Source organism: Haliotis asinina, chromosome 16 (assembly GCF_037392515.1).
Source record: "Haliotis asinina isolate JCU_RB_2024 chromosome 16, JCU_Hal_asi_v2, whole genome shotgun sequence".
Classification (NCBI taxonomy): Eukaryota; Metazoa; Mollusca; class Gastropoda; order Lepetellida; family Haliotidae; genus Haliotis; species Haliotis asinina.
The window spans coordinates 47,933,254-47,950,555 of record NC_090295.1 but is presented as its reverse complement, the minus strand read 5'-3'; the positions used below and the strand labels follow the sequence as shown (position 1 = coordinate 47,950,555).

General features: G+C 37.6%; 1 protein-coding gene across 5 annotated transcripts in view; it reads right to left on the bottom strand.

Moving 5' to 3' along the window:
• LOC137268927 (rap1 GTPase-activating protein 1-like) overlaps positions 1-17,302 on the bottom strand; it is a 299,889-nt gene that overhangs the window by 80,383 nt on the left and 202,204 nt on the right. The window contains exon 1 of one of the 5 annotated variants that reach the window (XM_067803539.1): positions 2,254-2,288. The exons of the other annotated variants lie outside the window; for them this stretch is intronic. Coding sequence (XP_067659640.1) covers positions 2,254-2,273 — 20 coding nt within the window. The 5' untranslated portion in view covers positions 2,274-2,288. Of the gene's footprint in view, positions 1-2,253; positions 2,289-17,302 lie in introns of those variants that run through there. 5 annotated transcript variants of the gene reach the window in all.

Below are 17,302 nucleotides of genomic sequence, written 5' to 3'. Positions count from 1 at the left end.
TGACAGCATGAGAAAGCATCCATCAGGGTACAATGATATATTGTAACCACCTATTTGTCATCATAGTGACAACATACATGGAGTACCTTACCACTAACTCTACATGTGAATACATCGAGAAAACCCAAACATATATTTAATAAATTAGTTTATAAGATTACAACAGTAACAAAATACATAACCAAGGGCTTTACAGTACACCACAAACATGTAGTGATCCCCAACTATTAGTTTCTGGGGTCACTGCAGGCAGTATGAAGTTCTTTAAAGCCTGCAATGAATCAGTGATCGTGTGGACTGATGGGTGAGGAGATGAACATAACAGCTCTTAAAGAAGCAAACACTTACCAAAGTCATAGAGGTGTTGTTGGTACAATGAATACTGACACAGTGAAATTTGTTTCTGCATCCATTTTCGACATGTATGTGCTCTAGATGCACATTTACACTTCATGTAAAACCCTACAAACCATGACAAAAATATACTTGGCATCAGTAAACATAATTGATTAAGTTCTTGAAATCTAAGAGTTTAGTAACCAAAAACTAAAATTAGTATTTCTAATGAAATCAATCCCAGCATTTCATCAGAAACAGGAGAGGCCAATAAAAACCAACCACAAGTGATTATCAGTTCCTATTTCAAAATGTCATTAGATTATCAGATACTTTCATATTAGTTCTATGCCCAGCAGAAATCTAATCTAACCATTACTTCTCAAAATAGCATATATAACATCTACTTTTACATGCTTATAATCTCTATATAAACCACCTCCCACACACAATATATCCTTCATGTAAGCATCATTGTAGCATGAAATATGCTGACAAAAATTATCTCCAAAGCCCCGCGGGCACAGAAGAATGTTGGATGGGAGAATGTCACTACAGTTCAGATCCTAATTAACAGATTATGCAAATAATGACGACAATTTGCATCCTATCTACACGTCCTAATTACATTGGAAGCTGTCTAAGCCAGCATCTGTCCAATCCAGCAAGCTGTAAACTCTGGTATAAAATCTCAATCCCATCCACCCCTTGTACATTTGTTATCAGTTCTACAATCTGGCACATTGTCCATTTCTTCAGTCCCAATGAGTGCCAGTTTAGACAGCTGTATAGGGGCAATGACCTATCAAGGTGGTTAAAGAATTTACTTATCATACTAAAGGTCCAGGTTCCATTCCCACAAAGGTATAATGCATGAAACACATTTCTGGTGTTTCTTGCTATGATATTGCTGGAATATTGCTACAAGTGGCGTAAAACTCCCTCACTTGATGATTATAAAACTACTGTACATCCACGTACTTATTAATTGGCAGAGAATTTGAGCAAAGCTAAATGAGACATCACCACCCTATCAAAGTGAATGTTGTTTTAAGGCTAAAACGGTTTTCTTCCCATATCACTGCTGCGTGTATATACACCAAGCCGTCAGCAAACCCAGTGGTCAACAGCATGACCAACAACTCATGAAGGAATGGATACTGTCAGCCAGCAGCAGAATAAATCACAAGTGTCACAAAGTGAAAGGCAGACATACGAATGATGAGAGGAGGTAGTCACTTCGAGGTGATGACTTTTCAAAGAGACAGCGCTGACATATGCTATCTGATTCTGTGATCTTACTGCCACAGAAATGCCTGCACATATATCTGGAAGTAAGTCAGTGAAATTCATCTTAAGATAAATCATATAATTTCTCTGTTATCTGACATCGCTCTCAGCAATATTAAAACTACATGGCAGCGATCTGTAAATAATCTAGTCTGGACCAGACAATCCAGTGATCAATAGTATGAGCACGACCTAAGCGGTTGTGATATGATGACAGGTGTCAACCAAGTCCGCGAGCCTGACCACCCATTGACCACTGTTAGTCGGCTTTTACAACAAGCATAATCATAGAAGAATTCGATGCAGTGGGGATTTGGTGGCTACAGTGTTGATCCCAACAGTGATCAAAAAACATAACAACTAGCATGTAATTAATGGGGAAACATCCAAATATGGCCTAAACACGGCCAAAATGACAATACCAAGTACTGTTTGAGGGCAAGTAATCTAGTGCTACAACGTCAAATGCTTATGAAAGTCCACCTTCCACACTAAATCACAAGTACCTAATGTCTCCAACGTAAGTCCTCATGTCTGCTGTCAGTATGAATGTCAAGAACTTCAGCTTGTGTACAATTAATTAAGAATACATAAACTACCTGCAATAATGGACAAAACAGTACTCACATGGACTGAACTTGAATCATGACTAAAGAACTACACAAAATGAAACATTCAATACATGATGTAACAAAATACTACCTTCCCACAACTGTTGATTCAAATCAGTAAAATTAGCAGCACTTGGCGACCAAGTTGCGCCAAGAGGCTACTTAGCAGTTTTTGCAAGTAGCACATGTTGAGTTATAATAAACTACAGCTATAACAATGTCCTGTAATGTATACACATGGAGGGGGAGGCGGCGGGGGAGGGTTGTACCGTGTCAAGTGGGATATTCCTGCAGGGGAACGTCCCCACTGCACCAGCTAGGGCAACCATGTCACAACTCGGTACCAATGACCGTTATTAAAACATTAATTACATCAACTTAATTTTTTTCCCATACTTATACTTCACCATAAATCGTTAGGCATTCACATTATGACCTGTAGTCAAATCAGGATCTGCTGATGAAGGCTGAGATTCTCTGATTACAATCCTAGGTTTGTCAATACTATATTTCTTGTTTAGCCAAAATTCCAAACAAAATTCCACAACTTGCAACTTCCACAACTTAAGCCTGACTGTCTCCAAGGTCCCGGAGTAGAATAAGCCTTCAGCAACCCATGTTTGCCATAAAAGGCACTATGCTTGTTGTAAGAGGTGACTAATGGGATCGGGTGGTCAAGCTCGCTGACTTGGTTGACACGTCATCGGTTCCCAATTGCACAGATCAATGCTCATATTGTTGGTCACTATATTGTCTGCTCAAGACTTGATTATTTACAGACCGCTGCCATATGGCTGGAATATTGCTGAGTGCTAAAACTAAAACTCACTCACTCACTCACAGTGTCTGCTAGAGAGATCTGAAAGATAGGGGTTTGCTCCCTGGCTGCATTACACCATAAGACATTACAATAACTTATGGTCAGTAATGCCTAGTGTATGCATCAAGGGGCTAAATGAGCACAGTCATAACTTAAAGAGGTGAATTCATCTTCCTCCCTTCATCGCCTTCATCCCACATGCCGTCCACCAGGATCATTGATCATAATATCCACCACTGATTTGTCTGAGCCAGATTTTATCATCTACACAGAGGCATGTTAAATAGCCAGGGCTGGCATCAAACAACCGACCCACATTAACATCTCACCAACAGAGATAAATTGCTGACACAAGAAACTTTCATAACTACAATAAAATCATACAAAAAAATAAACAAACAATTATAATAAAAATAATCAAAATTCAAAATACATTTAAAACATGTATAGTAATGTAAAAACCACATATGCCAAAGGAAAGTTTGAGAGTTTCAAGTGCTGGCCCTGACATCCATTTAAGGTCAAAAAGATCAAGTGTGTTGAGGAACTTGAATTCCAAAATAAATGCAATTATGTGCCAGGAAACTAACCCCTCTTCATGTTCAATCAAAACTTCAAAGACTGCACATATAAATAATTGATAAGATATCATTCTCAACACAATACTAGCAGTAAAGGACCCTTGAAGTAGCAAGATTAACCATTAATATAGATTCCCGGTTGGCAATTATTTGGGTTGTCATACTATCCAATCAGAAGAGCCAATATGGGTCAAGGGCATTCAGCATAAAAGCTATATTCAAACTAATGATCTGTTATACTGGCATAAATTTTTGAGAAATTACAATTTGTTGCTACAAATAACCAGAGCAAATGGATATCCTATAAATTTAACAAGAAATGAATTCCTCATCAAAATAATTTAGTTTGGTATTTTTATCACAATGCATTGGATATTATATTTCTTTACTGAAGTAATTCATTTCCATCGGATAAAGTGATAGTATAGAGTATAAATGTCTACCAATAACATATAAAGTAAAAGATGCTTTTATGACAAGAATCATGATGAATGTCAGCAGCCATGACAGCCAATACCTATGCCAATCATCGTTAGGACCAGATACACATCCCAGCCGATGGTAATTAATACACGTTGATACCGCTCATGACCTAGACTAATGATCAGTCTCTACATGACAGCCAATACCTATGCCAATCATCGTTAGGACCAGATACACATCCCAGCGGATGGTAATTAATACACGTTGATACCGCTCATGACCTAGACTAATGATCAGTCTCTACATGACAGCCAATACCTATGCCAATCATCGGTACGGCCAGATACACATCCCAGCCGATGGTAATTAATACACGTTGATACTTCTCACGACCTAGACTAATGATCAGTCTCTACATGACAGCCAATACCTATGCCAATCATCGTTAGGACCAGATACACATCCCAGCCGATGGTAATTAATACACGTTGATACCGCTCATGACCTAGACTAATGATCAGTCTCTACATGACAGCCAATACCTATGCCAATCATCGTTAGGACCAGATACACATCCCAGCCGATGGTAATTAATACACGTTGATACCGCTCATGACCTAGACTAATGATCAGTCTCTACTGTTTTCACAGCAATATATAATCCCAGTGAGATGGGAGATTCAGACCCTGAGGAAATCTAGACTTGCATATTCACTGCTTTTGCACTGAAAGTATTTGTTAGAAGGGAATATCTTGACTTGCTTTCATCCTGCTTTTGTATTGCTTATCCCTAGATTGTAGATGTGGACTTAAGCATTTATAAGCTGCCATTATATGGTAGTATTTCTGCTTAGACCATTAAGACAAACAAACAAATGTTTGAACCTAAATTATATATGATCATAATCAGAGCTACTCTGATATCTACCCCCATGACCAGTGAATCCAAAGAAGATAACTCAACCTTTTCAGTCATTTTCATCCATACAGTCACTCAAACTTCTACAGTTTCAGAACGGTGGGGCAGTCTAATGGTTAAAACATTTGCTCGTCACACCCAAGATTCAGGTTCGAATTCTCATATATCTACAATGTGTGAAGCCCATTTCTGTGTCCCCTGCAGTAATATTACAGGAATATTGTTCAATTAAACTTACTCACTCTACACTTTTGGGACTATGTTTTGAACATGTATCTGCAGACACCACATCATTTACATATTTATCCAATGGTCGTATCAACATCATCAGATTGTTTGTCAACAACACTATTCTTTATACAATATTGTATCCATCATATGTTCAGTACATACATAAGAAAGCATCTCCACCTTGACCTTTGAAGGCCATACGGTTCGGATTGGTAATTTTTTTCCCAAGAATACTATACATTTGCTTTCAAGTGAGTTTTACATCACACTCAGCAATATTCCAGCTATGTGGTGGTGTGTAAAATAATTGAATCAGTAACAGATTATCCTGTGACCAACATCATGAGCATCAATAGATGACATGTGTCAACCAAGCCAGTGAGTCTGACCACCTGATCACCTCTTAGTCCCTTACAACAAGAATAGGCTACTGAAGACCAATATTCTAATCCAGACCTTCACAGGTCGTATTTGCTTTGAAGTTGACAATGACACCAAAAGCATCTTATTGTCTACAGAGAGGTTCATAAATCAGCAGGTTTGTCCCAGCTGGTGCCAGCTGATAGTGCTGGTAGGCACATCAACGTATGACACTTCAATTACTGTAAAAAGCTCCCGACATAGATCACCATCACACCAACAACAACAGCCACAGGACAACAAAATTAATTGAAATAAAAGTATCCATTTACAATTATCCTTGTCACCCAGTCCCTGAAAGTATCTGATAGCAATGATCCTTGCCCTTCAGTTCCTGATTAACTGTTTTTCCCATTTCTTTTCTTTTGTTTTCCTTCAGATACTCCCTTTGACATTTTGTGGGATGTAGACTTAGAACAAAAACATACTTAATTCCTCAAAAAACACAGACAAAAAAACACCTTCCTTCAGGTTTACAACAAAACTTGAAAGTATTATAAAAATGTGGATTAGAAAAAGTTTTGTTCTAGAAGAAGAATAGATGTCTAGAAGCAGCAACAAAAGACGGATTGTTTCAAACATAATAAAAAAAACAACAAATAATTAACAGGTTGCCACTTGTCCTCCATCAGTTTGTTTTTGTTTTGTTTTGTTTTCAAATAATTATAATTTGTTCTTTTCTCAATTCTCTTGATCATTTAAAACAAAGAATAAACAAAATTCTGATCAAAACAAATAATAAACAAAAGTCTGGTCAAAACAAAAAATAAACAAAAATTCTGGTCTATCCACAGTAATGAATAAAGAAGCACAAAGTCTCATCATATTTAAAAGCATGGTATTTTTTGAAAGCAGTATCCTGTGTATACTGAATGCCACAAGTGACACTGGTCATTGCAGATTACATCTCTAGCACAATTCATAAAATGGTATTGGGCTAAAAGGTCATGGATCATGATTTTGGTTTAATCTGGGATTCAAACCCGTAACCTTTGTATCCATGTGCCTGACACTACATGGCCACCTATGTCCATACCTGATGAGGACTACTGGAGGTGCAAGTCACTGTTTGCCCATAATGAGGACCTATTTAAAGTTGACCAAGATCTTTCATGGATAAGTCTTCATTAAATTCTTTGACACATGTTTTATTTTATATTTATATTTAACATTGATAAAGTTCAGCAATTGGTGGAATGTCAAGCATTTAAGAACATCCCTGTGTTTCACTGAAAACACGAAATTATGAAAATAAGTGAGTGAGTTAAGTTTTAAGCAGCACACAGTAATATTCCAGCTGTATGTCTGTAAATTATCAAGTTTGGACCAGACGATCTAGGGATCAACAGCATGAGCATCGATCTATGCAACTGTGATCCAATGACATGTGTCAACCAAGTCAGTGAGCTTGACCACTCAATATAATCAGCTGCCTCTTGCAACATGCATGGGTTACTAAAGATCAGTTCTAACCCAGATCTTCAATGGTGTATGACAATGAACTGTAACAGTCATTAAAACATTCACAAGAAAAAGACCCCAAGATGCCTTGTGCCTTGTTTCAGAAATGTTTCAAATGTTACGCTAGATGGTTCAATTTGCTTCAATTAGATTGAAAACACACCAATTTCTCAACCAAATATAACATTCTTCACAGAAAGAGCCATAGTATCAGAACATGATAATATTCAATTTCCCTCTAATAATGGCAGATGGAGAGAGAATCTCCCTGTTAAACACATTCAACAATATCATGATTCGAAAGCATTTACTTTGCAATTACTACATCAGTCATGAATTCAAAACAAGCACTTATCACAGTGTCCACATTATATTTAGGGAACTCGGAAGCCAGTCTCAGCTACCAGATGCTCATAAAATGTCTTGAGCTATTCACAAACCTAATATAAATGGGTCTGACAGCTATTTTTAGTTTCCCGAAATTGTCCAATCAATAATGGTGGATGACTTTTCGGCTGGTGGACTTGACTAGAGACAAGCACAGAATACAGAACCAGAAGTCCGTCTAGACTCTAGCCATCAAACCTCGGTCATTATCAATGTCATGAAGGCTTATATAACTCTAACATGGAGACACTTTGATGGGACTGTACATTTCAAAAGACTAGTGTCAGGATTGATTCTGCTAAGACTGAACCTACACATCTTCAAGGAATCGTTATGCCTTTGTTGCGTGGAAGCTTTATCTGTATCACACATACTACTTACCCGAAACTGATCATTTCATTGGATGGATGTACATAAACTACTTTTACAACAAACCTACGTACAACAAACATTCAGATAACGAACGTATTGTTTATCCCAAGCACCTGCTTATGATCAATATAGGGTGTTGATCGATCAGGAATAGTCGCAATTTCATGTGGTAGGGATTTATTAATTGTTATTTAATTAAAATGTTTCATCCCTTAATAAGTAGCTTGGTGATCACTATGTGTACGAATACATGGAACAAGAAGTGCTGCAGTCATACCTTCCGAACTGAAGCAAACACAAGGGATCGACAACTCATACAATCAATACAATTGTCATGGCCTCCATTTCAAGCAAGGACAGTGAAGAACACGTGAATACTTTTAATGCTGCTAGACACTAACAAGGTATTGTTCACACCTTGCTCACCAAATAGGGGAATAAAACACAGGTATCTAGCGAGCAAAGACACCACCTCAAACACCTAGCTACCCACCAACTTGTTATATTAAACTAATCCCCCATTTTGACACTTTAACTAGATACATTATTTAAAACAAAATATAAAATGAGATAACGTTTGGATAAATTCTGATTGGTGGGATTATGATGTTTCAAAATATCAGACTCAAGTCCTTTGTGGTTTAAGATGCTCAGAGTCCTAAGTTGTGTAACTAGATGACAATATGAGTAACTGGTATGTAAAGTCCATGGTCTGACTACAGTACTGCTAGACTAACAACTAGCCGATGAGAAGAACACATTAAACAGAAAAGAAGTATATAGTAAAATAAATACAACAAAATGAAAAGGAGACTGTTCGGACTGTAATGTTCAGAAGCTGTGGAAATCTAGACTTTCCACATTTTCTAGACTTACATGGACATATTTTTGGGATATATTTGCTGTAGGGCCTGTATGACAGACTAACCTACTGGTTGTTCAAGTTTCAAGAAAATGTCTGACCTGGAAATGTTTGGCATATCAAACTGTTGCATGACACAACAGACTCAACCCTGTTCAACATGTGACCTCTTTCACCTCATCTACCAAATCTCTCATATCTCAGAACCCATTAACCGTATTACAATCTTCTACCAACAAATGTCATCATCATCACAGTGAAGCTGTTATATGAAAGCAATCAGCCAATTTGGTATAAGACCATTTTGAACAGCATTTCAGTTGTGTCAAGGTCCATCAAGTTCACTTGCAAGAACAGCAATAGTCTCACAGTCCCTGAATCACACTATTTTCTACTGTCAAAATCTCTCTGCAGTGATAAAGCCCTAAATGAAGCAAGTCTAGATTTCCTCAGGTTCTGAATCCCTGGGCTCCCTGGGTCTCCTTTTTAATTTAAATAGGTTTATTTGTTGCTATCAAAATTATGCATTCTGACACCAAGTGTTAGTCTTGTATAGCACCTAGTGATGAAGGTTCTAATATAGTGCTGACCAACATAATCATTGGAAACTTGTGGGCTGAACTCATGATCACTGCCTCCCAACAACTCATCAAATCACAGCAACTTAGTAAATACACAATACCATTTCGAAACTGGTCGCATGTAACACATGATATATTTGGGGTTACCTTTCTCAGCAAACGACAGATTCTAGTACTTCGGAATTGGAACTCACACTCTCAGAATCAGGCAGCAGATTCAGAAGCTGGGTGGGTCAGATGGCGTGACTCTGAGAATGCAGGTTTGAATCCTGAATGGGACAAACCCAATAAAAGTTCCAGAATCTGTACTTTGCTGAGAAAGTGTAATCCCAAGTATAACATGTGTTAAAGATGACAAGAATTTTTATGGATGATCAACTTCTTTATTGCAGGGTAGCGACGTTTCGGTATAGATTCTTATACCGTTTTCAAGCGTGTGGGGAATGGCAGGGGGAGTACAATATATATACAGCAGAGATGAGCATGTGATGACAATACAACAATAACAGGATTAACAATAACTATTTGAGGTAACAATACATTAGAGAAGTGTTGAGGTAAGCTGATTAAGGACTGAAGCCAGCGGGTGAGTTGACAGAAGCCAGAGTGAGATGAGTGGCTTAATTGGTGGAAGCCAGGGTGAGTTGAGTGGATAAATTGAGACTGGGGGCCAGAGTGGGTTGATTAATTAGTGTTAATTAGTGATTAACATGTGTTAGTATAGGCTCAAAATGAAGCATACATACCTACTCTCAGACAAGCATGTACAATAAAAAATATATGATCAAACAACATGTGCCATATACTGGCCACCAAGAACACCAGATGTTGCAGCAAGTGTCAAGTTGTTACTCTCAGTAGGGAATTACAATATTTATCAATCAGCCATTGTCATGTCATAACCCATAAATCACCATGATATATATGCAAATGGACTGTTATACATATAACAGATAGTCAACACTTCATTTAAGATTTTTATAACAGATCTCACAATGGACATTTTTGACTAAGGGTTATTTTTTTAAAGCTAACATATTATAAAACAAATATTATTAAGTTATTTCGCCCACTAGAATGATTAGCACAATTTCTTCAAACCAGAAACCAAACAACAAACAGAATCACACAAAGTCCAAATCTGTTTCCATGTTTATTTGAGGACTGTTGCATTAGCATGAAGTATCTGGCTGCACTGGACCAACAAACGCCTTGATATAGCTGAGGGGTAAAACCTTATTAACAGTGTGACGCACGGCTTCTGTGTGTGGGCTGACTCTGAATGAGGGAGGACATATTCAGAGGTTATCGGTCAGGATTTGCCAGGATTTGCATGATCTTCACCTCACATTGAGAGGGCTCCAGCCTTAGTCCCTCGGGTTACAACAGGCATGTTGAAACCACAAGGATATGTTGAGGATGTTGCAGTAACTCCACTTGTACCTTCTGTCCTTGGTCAGAGACTGCCTTCATGTCATACTTGGGGGTAAAAAGGCTTGTATTAATGGCGTCCTCTTTATCATACAAGATCAGAGGGTTTTCAAAAGGTGTGAAGTGTGAATCCCGTTTCTGTTGTCATCTTATGTGATATTGATGGAATAAACAAATGGATTAAAAATCATCTCACTCCCTCACTCTTGGATGAAATGTTAGTTTATTTTTCTGTTGGTAGTTTTATGTGTTTTAGATAATGTCCTGTTTCTCAGGTTTGTCAGGAAGATATTTCTTCCAGACTGGAAGATGTTTAAGTGTTGTTCAAGATACACTATACACATAGTCATAAATTTTGTCCTGCATCTTTCTTACTCGTGACATCACAGAATGGCTTGAAGCTTAAGTCACTGTAAAAAAAACAGAACTAGTTGGTAGATAATGAGGGTTAGTTACTTCCAGCATTAGTTACACCAACTTGTACATTCTTCACAGGTGCTTTGAATTCAAAATGGATCATTTTCATAACTGGTTAACAAGCAATTCAGCAGAAACAGGTTTGAAAAAAGATATTTTAGTGGATTTTAAAGGTTTTTAACCTCTCAGCATGGTGAATTTCTTAAAAGCAGTTTAATTTTCCATAATGAGATTGATATAGATATGTGTCTGTTGGCTAAGTACAACTTCAAATGCAGTACTTTCAGTTAAGGGCTTAACACTTTTAATCATGATCCTCATTCTGATTCAAATAGATTTATAGAAATCCTTCACAGAGGCCTCCCACAACTATGGCCGCCATGGTGGGCAGATGTCTTCCTGTCACACTTTCTTCACAACTATTTCAATGTTACACACAGTTGGGGACCTGAGTCTGTCAAAATTAACAAGAAATACTGCCAGTAGCAATGTCTCTCTCACAACTAGTTCACAATGCCTGACATCACGAGACCTCAGACAGCTAACTACGGCCTCACCCATGGGGGATCGGCCTCACCCATGGGAGATCGAAACAAGGCATTTAATTAAACGCCTCATTGGTCAAGGCAGGTCAAGATGCTCCATTTCACGGCTTCAACTGCGATTTCAAAACTAATGAAGTAATCTTTCATATTGATTAAACACTTTTTCATCCAAAACTTAATTAGGAGAAATGAGGAGTCTCCAAGCGATGGCTACTGTAGTGAATTACGACAGCCCAAACAACTTGAGGTCGGCCAAGATGGAATACGCTACTGAAAGTTACAAGTTGGAATTGAGCACACATGGCAAAACAGTATCATTAGCGATGAAAAATGTATTTTGTGGTTGTTTCCAAATTAGCCAAAAACAATTGAAAGAAAATGGTCTCATTTCCTTTGGCATCTTCATGTTTTATTAGATATTACTACCTTTCACAATCACAAATATCTTGTTAATCATGAATAACTGTTTCTCTTAAATTATCAACATAGCAATGGATGGTGTGATTATAATTCCACTTCCAAGGAAAATATATGACAAGGCAACCATCAAACATTTGTAGTATGTTTTCCATATACTGATTTAGTCGCAAATGTCATGAAAATAGTATGATAAGGGCACTCATATAATTTTCTGTTAATAACTGAAGTTGTCAAATTGAGGAAAACATACCAAAATCTACTTTCAAACATAGGCTACCATTTGCTGTTGCTGCATGTAGAACACAACATCATAGAAGAAACGTGATGTCATAGCATTCATGATGTCATGTCACTATGACAAAGTGATATTTTGCCATCTTGGTAATTAAGTAAACAAACATATATGCTGATTTATCATTATAGTACATTTAGTACAAAAACTGCTTAAGAACATTTTGTTCTCTTAACATCTCAATATTTCTAGTTACCTGACAAATGAAGATAAACCCCACTGACAAGAATGCTGCTAAAACAGTAGATAGGGGAATATCCCGGGGAGATGCCCTCAGAATGTTTACTTGAAGCAGACACTGGGATGTTAAGCACCAAGATTATACCACACGAACTCCCAAGATCCTGATATCAAACACAATACCTACTGTCAGAGACAAACTTCATTATAAAGATGCTTTCACTGTCACTTGCATTGTAGGGGTGGCAGGGTAGCCTAGTGGTTAATGTATTAGCTCGTCACACCAAACACATGGGTTCAATTCCCCACATGGGCAACGTGTGTGAAGCCCATTTCTTGTGTTCCCAGGCATGATAATGCAGGAATATTGCTAAAAGCGGCATAAAATTAAATTCACTCACTTGCATATTTCTTAATCTTTTGTTTGTGTTTCAAAGGCAGATTGTTTCTTGTTTAATTTCAAATAATCACTTGAATCTTTATGAAATATATGACTGATGGATTGTTTTCATGACATCATCAACATAGCCAACACTCATCATGTGCAAGACATGCATGCAATTGATACAATGAGCAAATAAATTCCCAAAACTATTGACTACTTGAAAAAAAATAAGAAGAAAAAACATTATATTGAAACAGTAGCTCAGTTAATGAATTAATGGGCAAAGAAATTCCCCTAACCAATGACAATTTGAAAAAATACCAGTATATTGTCACAGCGGACGCAATACATCCAGGAAGTCAGTTAATGAATCAATATGAGTTCCCTCAATCCTGTGGTGATATCTGAGGTTTACAATATGACCAGTCAGCACTAAAGATTACTTGTAAAACATCACAGCAATACAGATATTTTCCTCACAATTATACTACAAATCGCTTCTGAAAATAAAAATACTGTCCAAAAAGATGCTTCAATGACATTAGGACATGTCTCAAAACTAGAGCAAAATATAAACAAATCAGAACTCGGATATTCACAAGGAATGCGGTGATGTAGGGAAAGGACCAATCATATCAATTACTAAACATGCATTAAATATATCTTTATCACAACAGGACAAATTTAAAGTTGTGCAATTTCTGTCCTAGCTACTGTGATTACCTTGAAGTGAATTTTCTCCAGTATTTGTGAAACATATCACGTGGTAGCCACAATTAACATCCCATCTTGGTATCCTTCTAGATGCATCAGTGTAACGAAATGTAAGAGAGCTGCCCGCAAGTTACGATAATGGATGAGGTGTCTGTTTCTGTCTTTGTTTTGAGAGTCATGCTCATAAATTCAGTATAAAACCAACAATGAGGTTGTGTTTTCATAGGTGGAACGTCATCTTCAACATGTGGACAGGTTTGTGTGACAGCTGGATATCGATGAAGTTAAGCAGATATTGATTAACACAGTTTTATGCTAACTGGACAGTTTTATACAACGCTTTTATCACACTCTAAAGAGGTCAATACATGTTCTATCACTTTCTTCTCTAAACATACATTTGTGTCCTCAACATCTTCTTTTTAAAATGCAAATCTTAATTGTTTTGTAATTTAATGTCCCTATCTTACACTGACATATCTATGAAATATCCTTCAGACATTTAATAAATTCCAACATATGCAGAAATGTCCAAGGCATCTACCTTAGATGATTTATGTATGTGTTACCCATCTTTTTTGTTGAGTATTCATTGTTGAGTATTGAGTATTTTTGTTGAGTGTTCAAAGACTGATTTAAGAGTGAGTGAGTGAGTGAGTGAGTGAGTGAGGGGTACGATGAAGTCCTCAACTAAATCTATTTGGCAACTCATACAAGGACAGGCTGCTGTAGAGTGAGTGAGTGAGTGAGTGAATGAGCGTGTGAGTGAGGTTTTATGTTGCTTACAGCAATATTCCACAGTGGGGGACACCAGAAATGGGTTTCACACATTGTTTCATGTAGTTAATCGAACCTGGGTGTTCCGCATGACGAGTAAACACTTGAACATCCGGGCCACCACACCATCCCTCATTTAAGGAAAAGGGAACCAGACAACAGTTAAAACACTAGTGAGACAGTGGGATGGGATTGATTGAGAACATAGAAAAACTGAGTACAATGACATATTGCAACCATCTAGTTCCCAACTTAGTTACAACGTACATAGGGAGTGAGGGAGTGAGTGAGTGAGTGAGTGAGTGAGTGAGTGAGTGAGTGAGTGTTACACACAGAATTGCTCAGTTTCTTCAGTACTTTATGCTCTAATGGCAATTTTTAACACATATGCAGTTAATCCAAGGCTTCATCTTGCCTCGTAGACTACCTGCAAGACAGTTTTCAACAGACTATGTGATCAGCTATTGCAACCATGATAGCCACAAAGCCAATTTCTGATACATGAATCTGAACTCTTCTGAAGCGAAACACAAAATCAGCAGCCCCTGAGACATTTAACCAAATCTGTATCGAACATCCGATTCATCAGATGTATCATATTATATCATGAAGACATTTAATGAGATGAATCTGAAAGACTACTGCAGGCGGAGCTGGTGCATGTAACCATGTGCTTAAAAAGGCTTAATTCCTGCAATTCTAAGGAGATAAGTTAAGTTGACACAAGTTTAGCCACCGACACAAGAAACCTCAAGTCTGCAACAACAAAGCACAGGCCTTGTCAACAACAAGGCGCAACTTGCAAGTTGTTTACAAGCCAAGACATCAAACTTCACATTTTTTAAACAAGAGTCATCAGAAGATGACATATCCCCCCGGCCCCCACATATTTGAAAGGGCAAATTATCTGACAGTTACTTATTGTGCTTTTAGACCAAGTCTGAATTGTTTCCATGGAATTCATGAAAACCAAAAATGCCATATATCTGTAATCCAAATCAAGATCTGTCTCATATATATGCCAAGATGAGTTCTGCTCCTGGAAACGAAACACACCTCTCACTTTTGAGACTAAGTCAGAAACATTTGCATGGAAACCCAGAAAATAATAAATCACAAAAACCTGCGAGTAGCAAAAGGTATCACATTAGGTTCTGACTGACGTATCTACCAAGTTTTGCAGAAAAATATTGAACGTTTTTTGAGCTATGTTCTGGAAACGAAGGCCATCCCTCCATTTTGAGACTACTTCCGAAACACTTCTATGGAAACCCAGAAAATAATAAATCACAAAAACCTGTAAATAGCAAAAGGCACCACTTTGGTCTGACACACATATGTACCACATTTTGCAAAAAAATATTGAACGGCTTTTGAGTTCTGCTCCGGAAATGAAGTCCACTCCACCATTAGACTGACACCAAAATGTTCCATGGAAAAACAAAAAAAGAAGAAAAATGCCAAAACTCTGTACATAGCGAAAGGCACAACTATAGGTTGAGATTATTATATCTATCAAGTTTGGTCTAAAAATCTTTTCAACAGTCTCTGAGTTATGCTCCGGAAACATAATGATTACGGATTAACGGATGGATGGACAGACTGATGGACGAGGCAACAAATATAACACACACACACACCCCGCATTAGATGCTGGGGATAAAAAAGTTTTGGATTACAAAAATAAAGTGAGAACATGTTGAGCCCTGCAAATTACTCATGATGGGTATTTTGAAGCCATTATTCAATGACATACAACATCAACTGTCACTGACAAGGTGAGCATGGTGCCACCTTATTTGTAACAATTCCGACACAGCGGATACAAACACAAGACAGTGTCTGTGTTGAAGATAGCTACACTATTGATCAAAATCATTAGCCAGCTGGTTGATGGCTGTCTGTGGCTGGAATCAATGCCGTCCCAAAGATGAGAATACACAGTTGACACTGCTTCATCAATCTCTGTCAGAACAGTCACTCTCCGCACCTTACCACCCAAACACTGCCAGATATAAACCTGTCAAAACGTACCATGAAAAACAAGCAGCTTTATTACCAGGTACTACCCAGAGATGAAGAATCTGTTTGCATCTTCTGCCATTCCTCTAACAAAGGCACTCAATTTTTAAGAATTTGAGAATCAATGGTACAACCGTCTTATTTAGTGGTTTGATATTTATACAAAATTACAGACTAATTCCATTTAATAATCAGTCTCTAGTAGGTCCCAAAACAGACTGTCAATTTCATTAATGACAAACTATGAAACCTATATGAGTGGATCATGAACACCATGACACCAGTCGTTTGTAAAAATGTTGCTGTTCTACCAGCAGCACCTGTCACTTGCAACTGTAAATAAATTAATAAATGCCTTTAATAAGAAGTCATGAAGACTTGGTTTAAAGTTATAATTTGAAATCAATTAGGATACTTTTGACAACATTTGTGCAGCAGGTATTTCTTGTTTTTTTAACAGTCCCGTCTTACAAACAACAGTTTTTTCCAATATCACAATGATCATAGTTTTGGTTTCAATATCAACACAAATGCTAGATAAGGTCTCCTCCAGGAAGAGAGGTGAGGTACCCTAATGGTGAAACCAATTGTTATGCAAGACCCAGGTTCGATTCCCCCCATGGGTACAATGTTTGAGTCCCATTTCTGGTGTCCCTCTGCCGTGATATTGCTAGAAAATTGCTAGGAGTAGTATAAAACCATATTGATTCACTTATTCACTTGGTCCCTTTCAGGAACACAAATATAACACAAAGCTTTTGCTATGTCAAGACACTGCTTAGTTTCAGGAGCACACAACAGAAAATGAGGTTCTTAAGTAGATGT